Source organism: Phyllostomus discolor, chromosome 13, assembly GCF_004126475.2.
Source record: "Phyllostomus discolor isolate MPI-MPIP mPhyDis1 chromosome 13, mPhyDis1.pri.v3, whole genome shotgun sequence".
NCBI lineage: Eukaryota > Metazoa > Chordata > Mammalia > Chiroptera > Phyllostomidae > Phyllostomus > Phyllostomus discolor.
In genome coordinates this window covers 6483381-6505312 of record NC_040915.2, presented here as the reverse complement: position 1 = coordinate 6505312, position 21932 = coordinate 6483381, and the positions used below count along the sequence as shown (strand labels likewise).

The following is a 21932-nucleotide window of genomic DNA, read 5'->3' as shown; positions in this document are numbered from 1 at the left end:
TTGCTTGTTTTCCCACAGCCTGGCACTCTAAACCTGACCACTGAGCACGTTCAAGAACAGCCTTGACACGTTTGTAAACGAGGAACAAGTTCTTTGTTAAACGGTGGTAATTACATCAGTGTGATATTGTCACTGGAATAGGACAATAGATCAGTGGGGTAACTGATTCTTACAAAAGGATTCTTACAAAAGTGAAAAGTTCCTATGTTTTCTAAAGTTTAAATGACCACCAGAAAAGAGAGTGAAGGGTTTAGAGCATTTCACACAAGAACTCGTGAAGAGGACCACTCTGTTCCCCTCTGCTCGCTCAGCACCCAAGAACAAACACAATGTGTTGAGTGAATGTTCATCTCGGGCAATTAGACAAATGCAATTTAAAGCAACTACAGATCGCGTTTTACTTAGGTTGGCAAAAGTGGGGAAAAAATGTCCTGTGTTGCAAGAGCACACGGAAATGAGTACCGTTGTGTGCTGATGGTGAGAATGTGAACTGACGACAGTCTTGTGGTTTGTGATGGTACAAAATTGACAATAGCATAAGCGTGTGTATTATTCGGACTCACTAAATAAACCAGCACCAAATAAACAAGGCTACTTCCAGTCCGGAGGAGAGTTGCATGTGACCCGGAGTCCCGGCGTGTCCTAGGGCGTGCGCACTCCGCTCACCAGCTCTGGCAGTGTTAATACTTTTAAAGAGTGAGTCTGTACAGGCGTGCACGCTACCAAGCCGTGCTGAGTGCTCTTTCTGAAATCTTCCTCTTTACCCACATCCAGCCCCACTCCGCCCCGCCCCGGCACTAGGCACACTCCCTGGTGGTGAGAGAGGGGAAGGGGAAAGAAAAAGGGGAAAGGGAGGAACGCCAGGAGAGAGTTTGGGAAAGTGCAGGGAGACAGATACTGCCCACAGAGTCCCAACCTCTGCCACTCATACACACCCCTAGGCGCAGTCTCTCCTGTAGCTGCTAGGGGCTGCCCGGGCTCGTGCTGGTGGCCAGACAGGGCCTTTCTTGTCTGTGTTCACCCCTGCCACACCTTTGCACACACAGTTCCTCACCCCGTGCAGCTCTTCCTCCTTATTTCTCAGTTCTCAGCTGACACCTTCCCTGACTCCACCGAGGTCAGAGCTTTTGGCGCGGCATCGCCATATAGCACCCCAGACGTTGCCTCTTTGAATAGAACTGCCCCTTGTGATTCACTCCGCCATCCACCCAGGCTGTGGCCTCCTTGCTCTGCGCAGTGCCCGTCTTGCTCATCGTTGCACCCAGTGCCCAGGACATGCTTGGAATCTGAACAGAGGGAACCCTTGGAAGCCAGGGCCTGCGCTGGAGGGAGACAGGCTGAGGCACTGCTGCAGGCAAGCCCCGGTAGAGGGAGTTTATTAGATAGGCAGGGGCAAACAGATATTTACACGAGCCGCTTAGGCCATTAGAAGCAGAGGCAGGGAGGGGGTGTTCCAGGAGCAGCTCAGACGAGTTCCACCTTGGCATTGGGGTACACCGCCACCACGTCATAGCCCTCCGGAGGCTTGACGCGCGCCTTGGCGTGGCTCTCGCAGTACAGCCGCTCGTCCAGAAAGAAGTAACCGCGCTGCTTGAGGTTCAGGCCGCAGTCGCTGCACATGAAGCACTCGGGGTGGTACAGCTTGTCCCGCGCCTTGACGATGGTGCCCCTGTTGGGAAACCAGCAGAGGACAGCGTCAGGCGACAGATTAGCAAGCACGCGTGGCCCAGGGTGTCGGGCACGTCGGGGTGAAGCGCGGCAGCGTGGGGAAGGCAGACGTGGGTACTCACACGATGCCGTGGCTGCAGCGTGTGCACTCGGGCAGCCCCTGCAGGCCGCTCAGCGGGGCTCCCAGTTTGCCGGCCGTGGATTTGAGGTTCCGGGGACCACCAGGCCCGGGCCGCTCCCCTGAAAGCGGGAGCGCGGGTGGCATCAGCCAGGTTCGGGCCGGTGGAGGTCGAAAAAGGTAAAAACCGCACTTCTGCGGGATGTGGGGCTGAGCCGGGCTTCCGGGGACTTCGCACACAGACGGGGAGGAGGTTTGGAGGGCGTGAGGAAAGGGGCTGCGACCGGGTCGGCGCCACCAGGGGTGTGGGACCACACCGAGGAGAAGAGGGAGGGGCGGATGGCTAGGAGGCAGGACCTGGGGTCGCGAAGGCGCCGCTTGGGGGCGGTAGGGGGACAGCCGGAGGCCTTCAAGGAGTGGGAAGACGCGTGGGGACGGGGGAGGGTGTCTTACCGCCCTCGCTGGCCTCCAGCATGCCCTGCAAGTAGCGGAAGGAGCCTGACTGCTTGGGCTCCGCAGCGGCCGGGGGCTCGGCGGGCTCCTGCAGCATCCGGTACACTTCGGAGCCCAAGTCGATGCCACCGTCTCGGCTTCTCGGGAGGCCTCTGGCTGGGTCAGTGCTGGGCGAAAGAGATGCGCGAAGGGACAGGGTTGCAGTGCCAGCCTTCACTCTGCCCGCTCAGGGGTCTGGTGAAAGTTTCATGGGTCAGAATGCAGGCAGCTGCGACCCACGGATCAAGCGTCAGGGTCAGGATGGGACCTAGAGAGATGTGAGGGATCAGGGCTTAAGAGGGGATCTAGGTGTGGCAGCAAAAGCCACATTTCCGGTACTACCTGTAGGGTGGAGACACATGCAGGCTGCTCATCTGGGCCAGCAAGGCCGCTTCACTGCTGCTGCCATTGTGAGGGGCCGGGAGATGAGGTGACTGACCATAAGGAGATCGGCCATTTTCGGGGCCAATCCCCGAGGCTGAGGACCGCCTGCTGGTGGTTGGACTGCCATCCTGTGAGAAAGAGAGAGGTCTGAGGCACTGGGAGACCCTCTGAGGTAGGGCCTCTGGCCATTCCTGGTAGACCCACTCCCTCCCCTGCTATGCTTGGGCCTTCTTGGATGCCTGCCGGCTACCCCTGCTCTGGAAGCTCTGGGCGATGGTGCCCAGGCAGGGAGGGCGTCTGTGGGGAAGGGCTGAGCCTTGAGCCTGATTCACCCCTCCCCCAAACGCCCATTGTAAAGTCAGATGCAAAAACCCCATGCCTGAGGCTCAGCCTTGGCTCAGATGCCCTGCGTGGTTCCACCACCAGGGGGCATCCCCAGTGGCTCTATGAGGCCAGCACAGCTGGAACAGAGTGTACGGCTTCTCTGTAGAGGTGGTCCTGGTGCCAAACCTCCCTACCTACCAGAGACGTCCTGGATCCTGGACAGGCCAGTGGCTAGAAACAAAAAAGCAACTCCTGTCCTGAAGCCAGGAAGGTCATCAAACACTGTGTGCCCACGGGCCTTCGGTGGGGGAAGGCTGAGGTTCCAGTGTGCCCTTGTGTGGTCAGCCCCATCTAGTTCCACCTCTACCCCCATTTCCTGCTCCCCAGGCCAAATTGATGGCCTTCCACAGGCATAGCAGATGAGGGGCAGAGGCAGGGCCAGGGTTCAGGGCTCCCCAGCCCACTACCGCATGGCCAGTCTGATGCCATGGCTGAAATGTTTTGGGGAGGAGTGCCCCAAACATGCCTCCTCAGCCCCTAAGAAGGGGAGGATCTCTGTGGGTGTGGGTCTCAAAGGGGACCATGGGTCCCTGTCCCCACAGAGTCTGGGGCTGTGTAGGCTCACGTTCACGGGCACACAGCAATGCAAACACAGGCACACATACTCTCACAAGTGTGTTTACAGACATACACACGATGATGACAACGCACACCAGCCCCACCTACATAACCTAGTCACACACACTCAGAGCCAGTGCTGGTCACCCTGGGGATGACCACTGTGGCCTCCATGGCTGGAACAAGGTTGGTGGCCACAGCAGCCTGACGGAAGGCCATTGAAGGTGGTCTCAGCCTCAGCCTGCAAGGTGAGGTATAAATTTCCCTTTGCTCTGCTGTGGGGACAGGAACACTAGGTGCGGAGGGAAGGATGCCTAACCTGGGGGAATGAGCCTGACTTGAGCTCAGGCTGCCTCCAGCACGGGGGCACTGCCAAGGCTGCAGGGCTTTGCCAGACTGCCCCTGCTTTCTGCAGGCTTGCAGCTGGGCAGGAACTTGGGGAATGAGAGGGTGGGCCGGCAGCCGAGTGGGGGTGATACCACCACACCCCAACAGACAAAGGAGAAGGTCTCGAACTGCCCAGGTGGGCCCCCATTAAGGATGCGACGGCAGCAGGAAAACTCTTGTTCCCTCTGGGCCCAACATGAGCCCCTGGGAAATCCGAGCAGTCAAGTACTTGTCTCTGGGGGCAAGCAGGCAGAGAGGCTGGCCTAGCCTCTCATGGGGACCAGATGGGCCATGGGCCATGGGGGCAGGGCTGGGCCTGGTACAGAGGAGGCTTCGACAGGAAGGGGAAGTCAGAGGGACCTGGAGGAAGGAGGCCCTCACTCACGCCCACCCAGCAGGGTGTGAGGCTATGGCACGGCCTCTCTAGGTCTGAACTCAGTGGATAGGGCATAGTGACCTCAGTCTTGATTCGAGTCCCAGCTCTATCACTCATTAACTGAGCAAGTCACTTCACCTTTGAACCTCTGTGTCTTCATCTGTGAAATGGAACATGTGATGAGCTCTATGTCATAAGTTCCTTGTGGGGATACAATGAGATGGTTGCATACAAGGCACTTAGCATAGTGCCTGCCACAGAGCAAATGCTTGTTGGATAAATAGCTGTCAAGGGCATTCCTGAGCCCCATTCCTGGGTCCCCCTCTCTGTGGTGGTGCACCTGGTCCCATGTGCTCGCGCACTCTGAGTACCTGCCAGCTGCTGATTCGGTTGTTGAAGCCTCAGCTGGATTAGTGAGCAGGATGGGGGTAACTGCCTCCTTGCTCATCAGCACCCATGTGACTGTGGTCAGAATGTGGGACACTAAGCTTGGACAGAGGTGGGTGCTGAGTCAGTAGCACCTTCCAGAAGCCAAACTCCAGCTCTCTGCTAGTCTGGAGAGAACAGGCTGAGTGTGAAGGGCTGCCTGCTGCACCTGGCTAGCCTTAACCTGTCTCCTGGTTCTCAGCTTAAATGCCACCCCCTCCAGGAAAACACTCCTTATCACCATCCTTTCTCCACTCTGGATGGTGCCAAGTGCCTCCCGTGTTCCCACGTGAGGCCCGAGAGGAACATCTCCTATAACCCTACTCGGAAGGTCGACCTGAAGCTCCAGTTGGCCCTGTTGCACCCCACGTGGGGTTGGTACCAGAGCATCTTGTGCTGGTCTTAGGGCCAACTGTGGTTTTCTGCTGTTCTGTTGGCTTCAGCTGGGCCCACCCCCTCCCCCCTGCAGGCAGAGGGTGGGAACAGTCTGGGACAATGGGCCCTGTGTCTGTGTTACTTTGGATACAGCTTTGCAGGGGCTGGGTGGGGGAGTTTCTTTCGCCACCCATGGAGCTTATGACCTTTTAAGTACAAAGGCAGGCAGCCCTGTTGCTTATGGAAAATCCCTTTGCTTCCAGCCTCAACAGCCTGGTCCTAGAAGAGGTCGTGGGGGCAGGGGGAGTTGCCCTGTAGTCCTCAGCCCCCCGGAGCCCGCTGGCCCCGAGCCTTTCCTAGAGACTGAACAGAGCAAGCTGAGGCCCCTTTGTCCTACCTGGCCTGAGCCTCACATAGTAGGCCTGTGCTCCACTGCTCCGCTCTGTATGGCCCATGTCAGGTGTGGCTGACTTGTCACTTGTCTCCCCCACCCCACTCTCTCCCCCTGCTCCTACAGGCCCTGGGTTCATGCGACTACCAGAGCGAGCTTCTGAGACGCAGGTGTGGCCATGAATCTCTGCAAGAACAGCTGAGGTTCTGGATAGAGCAAACTAAGAGCCTCTTTGTGACCCTGCCCTATCACCTCACCCCTCACCTCTCCCCTCCCACCCCCTGGGACTTTTCTTTTCTCTGATCTATGATATACAGACTTACCTTTGGGCCTTGGTATATGCTTCCTGGCACATGTGTTCTTTCCATACTTTTCTCTGCCTTATTCTTCTTCCTTCAGGTCTTGGCTTGGATACCCCCTCCTCCAGGAAGCCCTCTCTGATTCCTTGATAGAGTCATGTGGACTCCTTAGACCCCTGGCTTCTACCACCCCAGAACTGGTAAGTCTCTACGCTTCTAGAACAGGTACTCCCTGGCATGTGATAAGCATCTGACCTCACCAGCAAGGGAAAGGTAGGGAACAAATGTCAGAGTAAGTTGGGGACTGGGATAGATGGTGAGGGACAGGCCACAGCAGATCTTCTCTTCTGATACAGCGAAGCCTCCATAGCAAGAGTGGACACAGCAGGCCCAGCAGGCTATGGCCCCACGTGCTCGGGTTCACAGTTCTAGCTCCATCACGCACCAGCCCAAACTCCACCTTGCCCAAACTAGGTGACATGGGGATGTTGAGCCGGCTCTGGATACCTCAGTCTTGCCAACTGGCTGCCCCACAAGCCCGTAGCAAAAAGAGGTCACAGAGCAGCCTGGATCCCCTCACTCTCCTTGAGGACAGCACTGTGGCTACGACTCTTGTCATACGCAAAGAGGTGACTGAGCAAGTAGTCCTCCAGCCTGAGGTCTGCTAGGCACAGTCACAGGATGGCCAGGAGAAAACTTCAGCATTGGACAGGGCAAGGAACTGCCTGGCATTCTAAGGTCAGCCCTGTGGCTCCGGCCAGGTAGGTACCTAAGGCTAGGATGAAACGGAAGAGCGCCGCATTGCCTGAGGTCACTCCACAGCCTAGTGACATCCTGCTGGTCTGGCACCACTGGGCACCAGAGTGAAACCCAGCTGGGTGGGTAGCAGCCCTGAGCCAAGGCCTGGCCCTAACCCTCCCCACCATGGACACCTTAGTACCAGACCCAGGGCTTGCTGGAGTACAGACAGAGCCCCCAGCGGGTGCCCATCGCCTGGGGAACGTGGGATGGGGCTGGGCATGGCCCAGAGAAGCCTTCTGCTTCAGTCTAGCCTGGGCATCCGAGAGCCTCAGTGAGGACATCCAGTGCAGTTAAACTTGTGGTCCAGGCCTGGCCCCTCTTCCTGGGCATGCTCTGAGCCTTTACATACCTGAGCCTCGGGCTCAATGTGGATCCTGTGAGCCTGAGCCTTGCTGTCCTCTGGGGTACCGGGCCAGCTCCTGCCTTCAGGCCTGTGGCAGGAATTAGGATGGTCAGATATTTCTGCTTACTATGCCTGGGAACTAAGGCCCAGAGAGGCTGGGTTCTGGGTCCAGAGACACCCAGGGCCAGGCCTGGCACCCCTGTACAGAGAAGGACATCACCTCAGTGCTTTCTCCTGTGCCTAAATGGCGGCCATTGTGGCAGGGAGACTCTAGATTTGCCAACCACCTGGGATGGGGCTGTGTGTTCCAGCTGCTCCATCCCTCTCTGGTCTGACTCCTAGACAGGAAGCTGCAGCTTCTCCATTCTTCTACTCTCTCTGTGGCCTACCCAAATAAGCTCAGCCCGCAGGGGGCCCCCTCCCTGCAGGGTGAGCCAGGTCCCTCATGTCCATCTGCCATCCCCTTGTCCCATCACACATCCCCTCACCCCTCTCATCCGTGGGCTCTGGGGTAGGCGGAACGGAGGAGGCTCGGAGGGGCACGCCTCCCTCCTGCTGATGCCGGCAGAGTCATCACCAATGTCTGCCCCGCCCAGATGGGAAACAGGCCATTAGGAAATTCCTGCTTCACCATAGAAACCAGAAGCCAAACACCACTCAGGAGGGAGAAAAACATCGTAAACCTGCCATAAGCAGGGCAGATGGGCGGGCGGAGAGGCTACAGGCTGGGGCCCAAGCCTGCCACTCAGTAGCCCTGTGGGGAGGCAGGTGGGGTGGGGGCAGAGGGGGGTATGTGTGGACTTTGGGCTGTCCGGTGGGTGTGAAGGGAGGCTGGGTAGACCAAAGGGGAATAATGTCCCCACTTCACCCTAAAAGGCCTCCTGGGGTTTCTTGACCGCTCACCAGGGGGCCAGCCGCTCAACCCTACCTCTCTCCCCCAGGCAGCAGAGGGCTTTTAACACTTTCTGCACGTGTATTCCATACCCACTCTGAACTTCCTCACCTTTGCCCGTCCCTCTCTACCCGCAGCCTTCTGGGAGTCTGCGGCAGGGACCTCTGCTGCCCCGGGGCAACACTGCACTCCTGGCATCCGGTTTCAGGCCTCTTAGCCAGGCTACTGGGTGACCACCCCAACTCAGCTCTTACGAGGCCCCCCACCACAGAGAGCGCTGGGGTACGTCTGGCAGGAGCGTGGCGGCCACCTGTCTTCTGCTTCCCTGATGTTCGGGCCAGAAGAGGAGTGCAAGTCTGACGTCTGAAGGTCAGAGGGCACAAAGTCCCTGGAGCCACGAGGGTGGCTCTGGGCATCAGGTCAGAGTGAAGGGCTTATTCAGGTGTCTGACTGCATGGCCAGGCCTTCACTTCAGGCTGCGCAGGGGGCCCCACCTGCCACCGTTAGGCAAAATGACGGCCTAAGGTGGGCTGCGCGAAAGCCTCTGAAGCACACACAATGGGCCACAGAGGCCCCGCCAGAAGCCCCAGGGCTGGAGCTGACACTGGGCCAGTCCCGGCCCCACGGAATATGCCCAGTGAGTGTGGGTTAGCTTGAGCTGTTGGACACCTGGCTTTGAGTTCCAGACCAATAGGCATAGCAGGGAACCTGGGTCTCTACTTCATTTTCCATCCTCTGGAAAAGCCTGTGGAGGGTCAAAGCCCTCCTCTGTACACAGGAGGCCAGGGAGGGCAGCTGGGCTGGGTGGAGCCCATGTTGAGGGGCCTCCAGGGTCCAAGCGTAGCATAGGATAGGTCCTGGCAGGACAGTAACAGACTTGGGGGCTTTGCAGGTTGGAAGGTGCCCAGGAGAAGAGAGGCTGACCCAGAGGATCTACGTGGCCCCTGTTCTTGATCCCCAGCATCTGCAGGTGTGATCACTGGGGGCAGGGCTGGGGGACCGGACCCCAGGTTTTCACCCTGACTGAGCAGACTTGGTATGTCATCATCGCTCAGTCCCCAGATCACAAGAAAGCCCCATTTTGGAGTTGAGGGAGCAAAGGGCTCTGAAATGAAATCACTTGCTGGAGGATCGTAGTTCCCATGTGCAGAGCTGGGCCAGGAACTGTGGTAACAGAGAGTGTGCTCACACCTGCTCTGTGGCCGGGCAGCACGTCGGGCTGAAACGCCCAGAGTGGAACAGGTCAGAAGACCCCTGGCTCCATCCACGCCGGGATCGGAACAAATGACCAGGGAAGGAAGGAAGGAAGGGGGCCCCCCACCCTGCCCCCACCCCACCACCCTTCCCTGACATCATTGCCTCTGGTAACCTCCTGACTCACACCCTCTGTGAGCCTCCCCCCACTCACGCCCCCACCGCCATCATCCCCAGCCCCAACACCACCAGGGCTTCCCTTATTCAGCCAGGACAGTCCAGGCTAGAGGTGAGTCAGGGCCTGGGAACCCAGCCAAGTGGGGCGGGGCCACTTGTGGCCAGAGCAGTGCTGAGGTTTCTGAAGTCAGCCTGTGCCTGAGTCTGGGAGCGGGTGATGGATGTGACCCTGCTTTGTGGAGAAGGAAGCCCAGGCCCACAGAGGTCATCTGGGGAGCCTAAGACCCCAGAGCCTGGAGGAGGACCAGTTCTGCTGCAGTCCCCATGCTGGGGCCTCTGCACCATGGGTCAGGTAGTGTGCACATGGCCTGAACTTACAGCTGGAGCCACTTAGCACAGAGAGCACAGCCAGGGGCCTTGACCCCAGTCTGGACACCGACCTGGGCCAGACACAAAAGGGGGCTACTTCAGAAGCCTTCCCACTGTGTGTAATGGCTCTAGGCCGATGGGTCACCCCCTCCCTGCTGCCTCTAAGGCACGGCTAGCTGTGCTGTGGTTTGGGGAGGCTTCTCCCACGCATGTCCAGAGTGGGCTGTGGAAAGTCCCTGTTAACAGTGAATGTGACGGAGCTCAGCACTTATGTCTGACTTCCCTGGATCCAAGAAAGACGGGGGCGGAAGGATCCTACTCAGCCACGACCCAGCCGACTGCCATCGGAGCTGAACAAAGACCCAGAGCCTGAGCGACCTTCCACCCTAGACCATCTATCTATACGGTGCACATGGGGTGTGGTGACTCCCCACTCTCACCCCTGCGATGGGCTGTGTCACATTACACCATCCGTGGCATCCAGATGTAACCAGGGCGGAGGTGTGGGCCACAGCGGAGACAGTGAGGCACTGCAGCTATGGGGTGGGCAGGAGTGTTGTGCAGCTAAGCACACGCAGAGGAGCCTTTGGGAATGAGAAACATGGGAAGCCAAATTTGCTTCCCAACTCCCTCGATGTAGGACTTGAAGCCCTCTCTAGTCATTCTGAGCCTCAGTTGTCCCATCTGTAGATTGAGGACTATATTAGGTTTTACTTTATCAAGTTGGTTTGAGGGTTCAATAAATAAGAAGCTTCTTTGAAATGGTCATCTAGCTGGTCACGTGAGGGGGGAAGGGACTGAAGTCACCCCTCCTGAGGCTGCCCAAGCAAGGTCTTATTTCAGCTCTGATTTTGGACTGCCGACCCACTGCCACAAGTCCCCCAACACACGTCCGGCCCTGAGTTAAAGCAGGGCTTTTTCCCTCCTTAAGCTACTACCCATACCCAGCGCCTGCCAAGCCCCCATGAAAACATTCCTCCTCAGGACAGGGGTGCCCCACAGCTGAGGCGGTGAAGCTGTGAAGCCCAGCTCACTCAGCCTGCTGCCCACCCATAACTTACCCTCCCCTTAAATTGTCCCCCATACCAGCGGCCCTGGCCCAGCCGGCCCTGCCCATACCTGCTCACGGAGAGTGTGAGGTGGTCGTGGCAGCCCTTGATGCGGTTCTGTGCCTCCAGGTGAGTCATGAGCTCCGTGCTCTCACCATTGATGGCCTGGATAAGGTCTCCGGGGCACAAGGCCGCTAGTGCAGCCTTGCTGCCAGCATGGACCTGCAGGCAGATAAGCTAGATGACTGGACACTGGTCACTGTGTGGCCTTGCTGCAGGCTTTGCTCTTGACCCCTCCAACCACCGGAAACTAGCCAGTGTGGCCCTGCTGACAACATGACCCATGGGTGTGCAGGCCAAGAGACTGGCTGAGCTCCCATGTGGCCTTGCTGCAGACAAGGGGGATATTACTGCCACAGCCTGCGTATCTGCCCGAGGATATGCAAGGGATACACAGGGATACACATGCTCCTTGATACAGACAAAGCATGGACATGTCATGGATACCCTGCATAGATGGTGCCCCCCAGATAGATCACATAGTGGGCCCTCAGCTGACATTCAAATCCTTCATGACCTTGGCTTCCTACCTGTTTCACCCTCACCCCACAGTCACCTCCACCCACACACACTCTGTCTAAACCATCTCAATGCCCAGGGGTACTCACGGGCACCAGGTCTGTCTTACCTCCACACGTCTGCAGGTGCTGTTCGCTCTACCTGGAACATTCATTCTTTCCTATGACCCCAAATCCTTATTACCTGCTTTCTCCTCCTCATCCTTCCAGTCTCAGCAGAGAGGCCATTTCCCCGGGGAGCCCCCGCTCTGGCCTCTCACCGTACCACTCTGTCCCACTCTGTTCAGTGAATGTTGTTAGCGCCCCACCCTAGGTCTGGGGCATCACCTCCCCAGCATGTCCAGGGCCCTCTACTTCTGGTTGCCAGCCTGCATTCCTGGGTCACAACTTCACCTCCACTTCCTCTGCAGGACAGGCACGCAGGCCACCCAGGGTCACCGCTGACCCCAGAGGGTCAAGTGGTGTCCACAGCCTGAGCCTCTTACAGTGCTGGTCCCCAGATGAGGGACCCTTTGAGGCTGGGGCTGGGCTCATGGGGAGGCCTGAGGAGGCAGCCCAGGGAACCCTTCACCCTGTCCACAGTCTTGGCACAGCCTTTGGAAATGGACACTAAGCATCCTCATTCTTACCCAGTTTCTCCAGCAGAGCCCAGCTGTGGCTCAAGAGCTGCCAGTCACCTGTTCTTACTAGGGGTGGGGGTTGGGGGGGTCCGAGTTTCTGGAAACCCAGCCAGGTTCAGCTTGGCTAGTGCCCAGTACTGAGTGCACAGAGCTGAGGTGCCGGCAGCTCCTTGGCTGTAGTCCTGGTGTGCGCACTGCCTGAGCTGACCTGCCCCAAAATAGGCTGCCCCAAGGAATGTTCTGGAGCATGACACCTACAGCCACCTGCCACCATTAATGCTCACTCATAGGGCCTGGGTACCTGCACAGGCCTGTCCTCCATGGGGAGGGGCCCATTGGGCTCCATCCCACCCTCCCCTCAAGGCTCTGCCCCAGGCCCCTCTCCTTCACGGATACACATACGTGCTCCATGAAACGGCCCAGGCTCAGCGCTTTGCCCACAACTAGCTCGTGGCAACCTCTCAAGCCCCTGGTGAGACAGAGGCATTGTCCTCCCTAATCACAGACAAAGAAAGAGAGGCTTAGGAGGAGGGGCAGCTCACCCCAGTCCCCACCCTGGAGAGGAGTCCTCTTCCTCAGGGGGGCCCATAGCTGTCGGATGACTCAGCCAGCACAAGGGTTCATTCAGGCTCCTGTGGGTGGGGAAGTTCTCGAAAGCAGAGGTGGCTAAACTCCTGCCAGCTCCACTAGCCTGGAGAGTTCTGGTCAGACAGGGCGAAAGGCCAGGAAATGGTGACTCTCGCAACTGACTTTCCTTACATTGTCTTGTTAGCCCTGAAGGCCAGCCCATTTGCTAGGTGAGTTAACTGAGGTCCAGAGAAGGGCAGAGGGACCTTCAATTGATAGATAGGAGTTAGGATTTCAATCCAGGCTAACTGGCTCCAGACCTATGCTCATAACTACTGTGTGCTTCTCTGCAAAAAGGGAGGGAAGGAGAGAGTATCCCAGGTCATCGTGTATAATGGCTTATCTGGGAGAGAGAGTAAGAGCAGGCTTGCAACTGAAGCATTGCTAGTGAGGGGAGAGAGAGTGGAAGAGATCAAGTCAGAGAAGGAGCAGGGGCCAGACCTGTGGGCTCAGTAGGCCCAGATAAGAAGCTGCCATTTTTCTTAGGTAGGTGGGAACCATGGAGGGCTCTAAGCAGGGAAGTCACAGGACAGAGTTGAATTCAAGCCCATCCCTCTGGCTGCTGAGTGCAGGATAAACAGACAGAAGGAAGGGAGGCAGGGAGCAGTGAGTCAGCTGGGAGGCTGGGGCATGAACCAGCCCCTCACCTGCAGCCGCTATGACATCCCCAGCCCCTGCTCCACTCCACCCAGCCTAGAGGCTGTGATGGCCAGGAGCCAGAGAGTCAGTGCCATGTCATTCCATACAGTCACAACAAGCTCCAGACGCGTCTGGACTCCTGTCCTTGCTCTGCTTCTCTGGGCACACCACCTTAGCCTCTCTGAGCCTCAGTGTCCCCATCTGTAATATGAGACCAGAAGGAATTCTCCCTTCTTAGTGCTGCTGTGAGGACAATCTGGGATCGTCAGGGCAAAAAGCTTCCATGGGGCATTGGGCACACGGTGGTGTTCATTCCAGGCACTGGTTGCTGGGAAGCTGGGACCAACACCCTGCAGGGTGTGGCCTGGAACGCTGTGGATGCGCCGAAGCCAGCAATCTCCATGGTGTGTGGGGAAGGAGCCCTGGACAATTTATTGGAGGTTGTGTAGGCTAAGGTTGCAAGGTCCCAGATCTGCTAGGCAGCCAGCCTCCTTCCTGTCTGAGTGTGGCTATCCCTGCCGAGTGGGGGAGGCCCTGGAAGCATGGGTGGGTTGGGTCTCAAACCCCTGCATGTGGGGACTCCCACTCATCCTCAGTGTCTGCGGACTTGCCCTTGAGGTATCTGCTGGGTGGCACGCTGGGACCTGTGCCTCCCTAACCCCGTAAATCTCCTCAGATCCCACCCAAACCCAGGCTCAGCCATCCTGGCTCCTCAGGCCTGAGCTGCTGCTGTGTGACTTTGAGGGACAAGGTGGGGCGGTACTTCCAGGCAAACCATCTCCCAGTCTGCCTGCTGGCCAGGAGCCTGCATCACTATCAGCTCCAAACAAGGCCGCTGCCGCCACCGTGACGTGTGGAGGCCTTTCCTCTTCGGGCAGGCAGCCGCGTGGGCAACAGATGTCTCTGCTCCCTGCCGCCTGTGGCCGTCAGCCGCCGCCGCTGAGCCTGTCAGCGGCCTCACGCCCAGGGTGCCTGGCCCACCGGCTGGCCTAGCGCCCTCACCAGCCTGCCTCTGCAGACACACAGCATGACACACCCAGCAGACACAGATGCTCACCGCCCCCCCCCCCAGCAGGGCTCCCTAAGGAAAATGGGAGATGAAAGGCTCCCGGACATGCTGAGAGCCTAGCTCACTCAGCCCCAGGGGCCTGGCAGTGTGAGGTGAGGGCAGATGTGGGAAGCCTCCCAGGACAGCTGGGCCTGCCTGTCACCCTGGCCCCCAGAAAAGGGATTCCATGATCCCACGCTCCCCTGGGTGACCACCCCCCTCCCAAGAACTGGACAGTTGTCTGAAAGTCCAGCTAGCTTGGTCCAGCCCCCATGGCGAGAGATGGCAGTAGGGTGAGGGAGGGTGGTCTTCAGGTCTCCTGACACAGGCCCCCGAAAGGCCAAAGCAGGTGTGTGGGAGCAAGGATTGGCTCTCAGATGTTCCCAGGTCCCCTCCCCTCTTCCTTCCAGACTGGGCCTGGGTTTTCTCCTTGTCTTTTCTCTAGGCTGGGAACCCCTATGGGCCGAGTCTGAGTCCCCTGTTCTGGCCCTGCAAACTCTGGGGTCCCAAGGCTGGGCCAGGATCCCATCTCCCCCAGAGTGGGCACACTCTCTGACAGGGCCCGAGTCCTTTCTTCTGCCTCTCTGTCCTCAGATCTGCCTCGGCCCAGGGCTGTGCCTCCTTCTCTTCCTCCTCTGTCCTGAGCCTGGGGCAGTGCATGGTCCTGGAATCTTGAGGACCTGGGCTGAGTCTACCCTGGCCCCCGGCCTGGTGGGAAGAGGTCTCACAAGCCTTTAGTCACGCATCCCTTTCCCCTGGTTACTTCCCCTTAGGTCAACTGAGGTCATTGATGAGAGACTGACAAAACCAGAGTGGGCAAGTGAACGGATCTTTCTCTTTTCGAATACAGGGAGGAACCAGCTCCTCTGGACATGACCATTGATAAGGGGAGGGGACTCCCCATCATTCTGCCCCAGATCTTCAGATGGGTTCATTCTAAGCTGTGTTTCTGAGCTTCTGTAGATCTGTCCAGACCCCTGGCCCATGACTGCTGTCCTTCCCTGGCCTGCAGTGACTGTCCCAAAATAAGGCCAGCAGGGAGGCTGGTGTGTGAGCCCGTGGGGTGTTCCTCCAAGGGATAGGGCAGGCAGGCCCAGGGGGAGGGAGGAAAGGGGGTTGAGGCGACACTGTCTGGCCTGGAAGCCTCCTCTACATTCTGCGAATCACCCAGGTAAACCCTTAGCTTCCGAGCCTCAGGAACGTCGGGGATACGGGTCCCAGGTGGATAGCGAGGACCGGGTCTCCGATCCAGGACCTCCCCGCCGCCCCGTGGCTACTGGACTCACCCGAGAGATCGTGAGGGGCGCGCTGAAGTCCCGGCCTCCCACCAGGCGGAAGCCCCAGGGCGAAGGGCCGCGCAGGGTCACGGAGTGGGGCATCGCTGGCCGGAGCCGCAGCGGGAGCCAGAGCCGGACACTAAGGAGCCGCCGCCACCGCCGCCGCCGCCTGGACGCTGCGCCCCGCCCCCGGCCCGCCCGGTCCCGGACCCCCCTCCGCCCGGCCCCCGCTCGCGCGCTCCCGGATTGGCCCCGCGGCGGTCCCGACCCTCCCACTTCAGGGGGCTTTGAAGACCCGCCCCTCAGCCCTGGCGCCTCCCGCCTCGCACGCCCTCGGGGCTCTCGGAGACCCTCCGGCCGGGACGGCCCCGACGTCCCGGATCCTGCCCCGGCTTGCGCGGTGCGGGCCGTGGACCTGATCCCGGCTGCGGAAGCTGGGGCACAGGCCCTTTGAAGTAGCTCCTTCGGGGCGGCGCCCAGCCCGGGGAGGGATGAGGTGGGGGCGGGCAGTGGCGGCCCAGATGGGGGATGGGGCCGTGCCTTGCTCAGAAACCTCCTCCAAGTTCTGGCAGACAAACCTGCACCTCCATCCCTCGGTGCTGCGAGTCCTCCCAACGGCGAACACTGTTGAGGAGCCCTGCACTTGAACAGGCCTGGGGTGGGGACACGCAGACCCAGTGTGACAGCCCGCACTGCCCAGGATGGGGGTGGGAGCAGAGCAGGACGGCTCTGGTAGAGGTGGCTCCTGACTTGTCCCTGCTTCCCCAGGACACTGAAACTTTCTCCAGCACAGTCCTCTCTCCGGGCTTCCTGGGAAAGGAGCAGCTAGGCTGACTGGGGCAGTGGCTGTGCTTCCCGGAGGGGAGTGAAGTGCCCGAGGGGAGTGGACTTGTGTGCAGCCCTTCACCTGGAGCCCTTCCCGGTCTTCTCCCCACTCCCTACCGTCGGACTCCAGGGATGCCCTTGAGCAGCCTTGGCAGGTGCCTGTCTTGGCCAGGGCGCCGCCCACCACCCTCAGGCTCTTCTGGACACTGTGGGCCTGGCTACACCGGGGTAGCAGCAGTGTTTGCGTCTCCAGAGGCTGGGGACGTCCCTAATTTAGCCATTCTCAGCAACCCTGTGTCCCCTCTTGGCCAAGTTCTGGTAGGGGGTCTGTCCTCAGCAGGCTCACAGGCTGTGGGATGAGGTGTGTCTGGAAGTCTCTAGCACTCCCAAGGGGAATGGCCGCTGGCGGGGCCATCCAAGGAAGGGGGGCACCCTTTGGGGTGCTGCTGTTTGTTGAGGTTGCAGAGAAATGGGAGGGTTATGTGTAGCAGTGGTGAGTGTGTGTGGGGGTGTCCATACCCCCAGAACCTCAGCCACTGGACACCCAGCACTGTGAGTGGCACAGGTTTCTGGGGCCCACATTGACAGAGTGGAAGGGCCAGTAGGAGAGGTGGTGTCCGGATGGTCTCTCAGAGGCCCTTGGCCAGAGGCTCCCTAGCACTTGGATGTCACTGAGTGACTTGGGGAGTGGGGCAACCATCCCCTATCACTGACAGTATAGGGTGGGCCCGGGAGGGAGTCGCTCTTCCAGAATCTGGTACATGAACTTGCCCATTTTGTTGTACAGTTTCTGGGGCAGTTCCAGGGTCCATGCCAGTCATCCCCCAAAGGAAGCTCTTTAAAAAAATATTTTATTTATTTATTTATTTTTAGAAAGAGAGGAAGGGAGGGAGAAAGGATGAGCAACATCTTGATCAGTTGCCTCTCATTTACGACCGGACCGGAGGACCAAAGGAGCAACCCGGGCGAGTGCCCTTCCTGGGAACTGAACCAGTGAACTTTCGCTTTTGTGGGGTGATGCTCAACCAACTGAGCCACACAGGTCAGGGCCCCACAGTAGGTTCTCGATGACACTTGTACTTGAGGACATCAGAGGTCCACTTCGGATAGGCCTGGGCTGGGCAGGATTCTGGATTCCATGGATCCCTTCCTAGAGTCCATGTTGTAAGCTCAGTGCTGAGGGACTCTGAGCCCAACCCATCCCAGTTCTTCCTCCAGGAAGTCCTCAAAATCTTCTTTTCACTCTTAATGGCCTTGTTGCTAGGGGACTGCTGTGTTACTGAATCCCTAGCATGCTGGGGCACCAAGCTAGTACAGGCAGGTACAGGGTCTGGGCGCCCCCTCCAAGGTGCAGTGTGGTAGCTAGGTCATGCCTCACTCTGCCCCAGTGGCCGCCCTGCTCACCCCACAGCCCCCGAGGCATCTGTGCTGCCAGGTGTAACTGGCCGCTCGTTCCTCAAATTCTTTATCCGTGCACCACGTACTGAGTCCCCTCCACACCCCCGGCCGTGCCTGCCCCGGGCTGGGATCAACAGATCCCTGGGGGCAGGGCTGCGTCTGTCTTATTTCTTCACGTTTCCCCAGCACCCAACACAGAGCCTGGCACACAGAGGCATTAAAAAGAATGTTTGACATTAACAATGTTATCACTGCTATGGGAATTATTATCTCAGCTCAGCGCTTGGCCACAGCCCAGAGAGAGGCAGGGAGGGCAAGAGGGGGCTTTAGCTCCTGCTGCCATGGACATCACTCCCAGGGGTCCTGTCTTTCAGGGGAACCCCAAGCCCCAAGGGGATCCGGGCACCATGCCCAGAGAGTCTGTGCCCAGCCAAGTCTGTCCAAGGTCAGAAGAAACCACAGTGCTTTTTCCTCAATGGGTTGGCAGGTTCTAGCAGGAGCAGGCGCCCTTGAGGGGTGGAATTGAGGCGGAGCCTCGGGAAAGGAGAGGGAAGGGCTGGGACAGGAACAGCCTCAGGTGGAGGCTCAGGCCAGCTCAGTGGACTGCCTGGAAGTGGAAGCAGCCTTGGGTGGGGGGTGGGGTGGAGTTGGTGGAGAGCCCTTGAGGAGGCCTTCCTGTGAGATGCTAGGGGCTGGCCGGAGAGCTTCAACCCTGACCTGCCCCGCCCTGGCCCAGGGGCCAGAAGCCTCTGGGTGGAGTCTTCCCCATTCCGACTCTGCCTCCGGGGACCTCCTTGAAGGCCCAGGACCCTCCTCCCAGACAATAGCCTGCATCCCAAGGACATTGGGGTCCTTGATGGACATCCTCTCTTCATAGGACACCCAGTCCAGTCCAGGGCCCCTGGGTGCAGCCAGGAAGGAGCCCAAGTAACCCCCATTGTGTTGTGGCCTCTTGGACCAGCTCCAGGGATGTGGCCACCCAGGGATCTGCTCCCCAAGAGGCCTGCTGCTCAAGGGTAGGAGCCTGTGGATGGAGAGAACAGTAGTCGGGGGCAGGGCTAGATGGGGTGCGGCTGCGGGGCCTTCTATAGGGCTAGGACTTGGCCCTGCAGGGACAGGGAGACACGGCAGGTGCCAGGCAGGGTTTGAGAGGCTCTGAAAGGGGTGGAGGCAGCCAGGGGTGTGAACCCTAGGCCACATCCAAATGGAAAGTCTGGGGTGGCGCAACCTGGGAGGCAGGACGAGGGCTGATGCCCCACGCACCCTGGGACCATGGACTCAGTCAAGGAGGCAACAGAACTGGCCTCTGAGCTGCGTTGGGTGCAGCTGAGCACACAGGGGAGGGCGTGCCCATGGAAGGGAGGTTCCCAGCTCTGGTTTCGTCCCATTTGATCCCTCAGCAAACATTTATGGAGTGCATGCTGTGTGTCTAGACCTGATTAACTAGTCTTGGAGTTGTGGCGGGGACTCCCCATGCTGCCTGGCCTTGCCTCCTCTGGGGCTGAGAGGCTAGGAGCTCCAGGGGGTGCCAGTCTCTGAGGGTCCCAACAGGGACAAAGCTGATTCTGACAAGTGGAACCTAGTCACTGGCCCTGAGCCAAATTCCAGAGCAGGCACAAGCACAACCAATTCTCCTCAGGAAAGTGGACCCTGGGGTGGAGAAGTGACCACTCTGAGCTCCCATAGCTTCTAAGCAGTGAATCTAAGCTTCTAAAACAGAGTTATGTTGGTGGCCTTGTGCCGTGTCCTTTGCAGCCGGGACTAGGTGTGTCTCTGTCATACCTGCAACCCCCAACAGTACCCCCGTCAGACCTGCTTTGTCTTTGTTTTCACAGAGAAAACCTGTCTGCTCTGGGACTCAACAAAGGGGCTGCCCAGCAGCAGGGTGGAGGCTGGTTTACTCAGCTGGGCCCAGGGAGGCCCTGGCCCTGACCCTGGGAGCAGAGGGGTGGGGAGGAGTGACATCTCATACAGAGGGAGGTGGCAGGTGGGTGGGACAGCCTGGGTGGCTCATTCCAGTGCACATAGGGAAGTGACACAACAGGTGGTGGCAATGAGACCCATGCGACTGAGGGCTGTGCACCTGGGGGCTCAGGAAGGCAGCTTACCAGGCACCATGGTCTCCCCCTGCCTCAAGGACACCCCATCCTTATCCTCTCTCCCACTCCTCTTCCAGGCCGGAGGGTGCAGGCAGCCTTCTTCAGATCCCTCAGCCTCCCGGAGCCCCAGAAGGAAGCCCCACCCAGAGGTCCTCAGGTTCCCAGCTTCCCCTGATATTTGAAGGCTTTTCTTGCAGAGAAGGTGCCTCCTTCCACAAATCAGCTCCTCCGAGTAGAGAAGCAAAGGGATGGGGAGCGGCTGCACTATGTGCTCATTCTGCGCCCTGGACTCTCCAGTCCCAGCCTGCCCCTCGCTGTGCTCTGGGTCAAGCAGGGTGCAGGGCCTTCTCTTCTCAGCCCGGGGAGGGACACGTGTCCACAGGTGCAGGTGCGGCTCTACCCAAAGCACGGGGACGACAGAGAGGACACGAGCATGGGAGGCCGCCCAGGAATCCAGTTCCCGGGCTCCTCAGACTCATGCTGCCGCTCACCTACCAGCATGGGACTCGCTGCCTGGGCCTGGGCGCCTGCCCAGCTCATCCCGCCCAGTCCCCACGCACAGGGACCCCTACATTCAGCAGTGGCCTGGCAAGGACACCCTGGTCTTCTGGCTGAGGAACCTTTCTTCTCCCTGACACTAGAGCTGCCATCCAGGGCCGCTCAGAGTGCTGGGGACATCTAGGCCATTTCCATATTTCTGGGTTCTCAGTAAAATGCAAATGGAAGAAATGTGAAAATAGTGTTTTAAGAGTTATGGTATATGAACCCCCAAAACCCCAAACTGGGGTCCTGAATAAACACTTCTCCAAAGAGGACATACGAGTGGCCAACAGACATGAAAAGATGCTCAACTAATCATCAGAGAAATGATACAAATTAAAACCACGATGAGATATCTCCTCACACCTGTCAGAATGGCCGTCATCATTAAGTCAGCAAACATGTTGGCGAGGGTGTGCAGAAAAGGGAACCCTCGTGCACTGCTGGTGGGAATGAGGACTGGTGCGGCCACTGTGGACAGCAGTATGGAGGGTCTTCAGAAAATTACAAATGGAACTGCCTATGACCCAGTGATTCCACTTCAGGGTACGTATCCAAAGAAACCCAAAACACTAATTCGAAAAAACGTATGCAGCCCTCTGTTCATTGCAGCGTTATTGACAATAGCCGAGATCTGGAAGCAGCCCAAGTGCCCATCCATAGATGAGTGGATAAAAAAAGCAGTGGTACATTTACACAATGAAATATTACTCGGCCATAAAAAAGAATAAAATCTTGCCGTTTGTGACAACATGGATGGGCCTAGAGGGTGTTATGCTGAGCAAAGTAAGTCAGACAGAGAAAGACAAGTACAAGACAAGGGTTCCCCTTGTACGTGGAATCCAAAGGACGGAATAAACGAACAAACAAAACTGAAACACACTCAGACACAGAACAGACAAAAGGTTGCAAGAAGGAAGGAGCTGGAGAGACTGGGTGAAAAAGGTGAAGGGACTAAGAATACAGATCGGTAGTTACAAAACATTCATGGGGAGTAAAGTGAAGCTTAAAGAATACAGTCAGTAATATGGTACCACCTGTGTATGGTGTCCGGTGAGCACAGCAAATACCGGGGGCAGCACTCGGTGGAGTGTATGACTGCATGACCACTGCGCTGTACTCCGGAAACTAATTCAAAATACTATCAAATGTAAACTGTAGTAAAAATAAAGATATCTATTCTAAATAAAAGAATCTGCAACTGCATGGTTGGAGCTTTCCTTTTTTACACATGAAGCCCTTCTAAAGTCACAAAACTGGTTTCCGTTCTATAGGAGAAAATACTGAGGCACTGGCCTCAGAAATATCTAGTTTTTAATCCTAGTTCCTTGCTCTGGCTGCTGTGGCTCAGTGGATTGAACGATGGCCTGTAAACCACGTGTCAGAGGTTTGATGCAGTCAGGGAGCATGTCTGGATTGCAGCCAGGTCCCCAGTAGGGGGCATGCTAGAGGCAACCACACATTGATATTTTTCTTCCCCTCTACCTCCCTTCTCTCTAAAAATAAATAAATAAAATCTTTTTAAAAATCACTGTGTGTACCTGGTAGGTTACTTAACATTTCTGAGCCTTTGTCCTCTGTGAGACGAGACAGACAAT

At 57.9% G+C, this 21932-nt stretch overlaps 1 protein-coding gene across 3 annotated transcripts; it reads right to left on the bottom strand.

The window, feature by feature from the left end:
- Positions 1–207: 207 nt before the first annotated feature.
- PDLIM4 (PDZ and LIM domain 4) lies at positions 208–16077 on the bottom strand. Of its 3 annotated transcripts, none has more exons than XM_028529013.2 (7): positions 15482–15877; positions 10754–10905; positions 7009–7090; positions 2621–2790; positions 2240–2406; positions 1791–1908; positions 208–1669 (listed from the first exon to the last, which is right to left on the bottom strand). In XM_028529013.2, exons 1-7 carry the CDS (start codon positions 15572–15574, stop codon positions 1465–1467), a joined length of 987 nt encoding a protein of 328 aa, XP_028384814.1. In that variant the 5' UTR covers positions 15575–15877; the 3' UTR covers positions 208–1464. The 3 variants fall into 3 exon arrangements, with proteins under 3 accessions (XP_028384814.1, XP_035869573.1, XP_028384815.1); XM_036013680.1 differs by lacking the exon at positions 15482–15877 and adding an exon at positions 16051–16077 and having other exon boundaries at positions 1350–1669; XM_028529014.2 differs by lacking the exon at positions 1791–1908 and having other exon boundaries at positions 1599–1669; positions 15482–15881.
- Positions 16078–21932: the final 5855 nt, after the last annotated feature.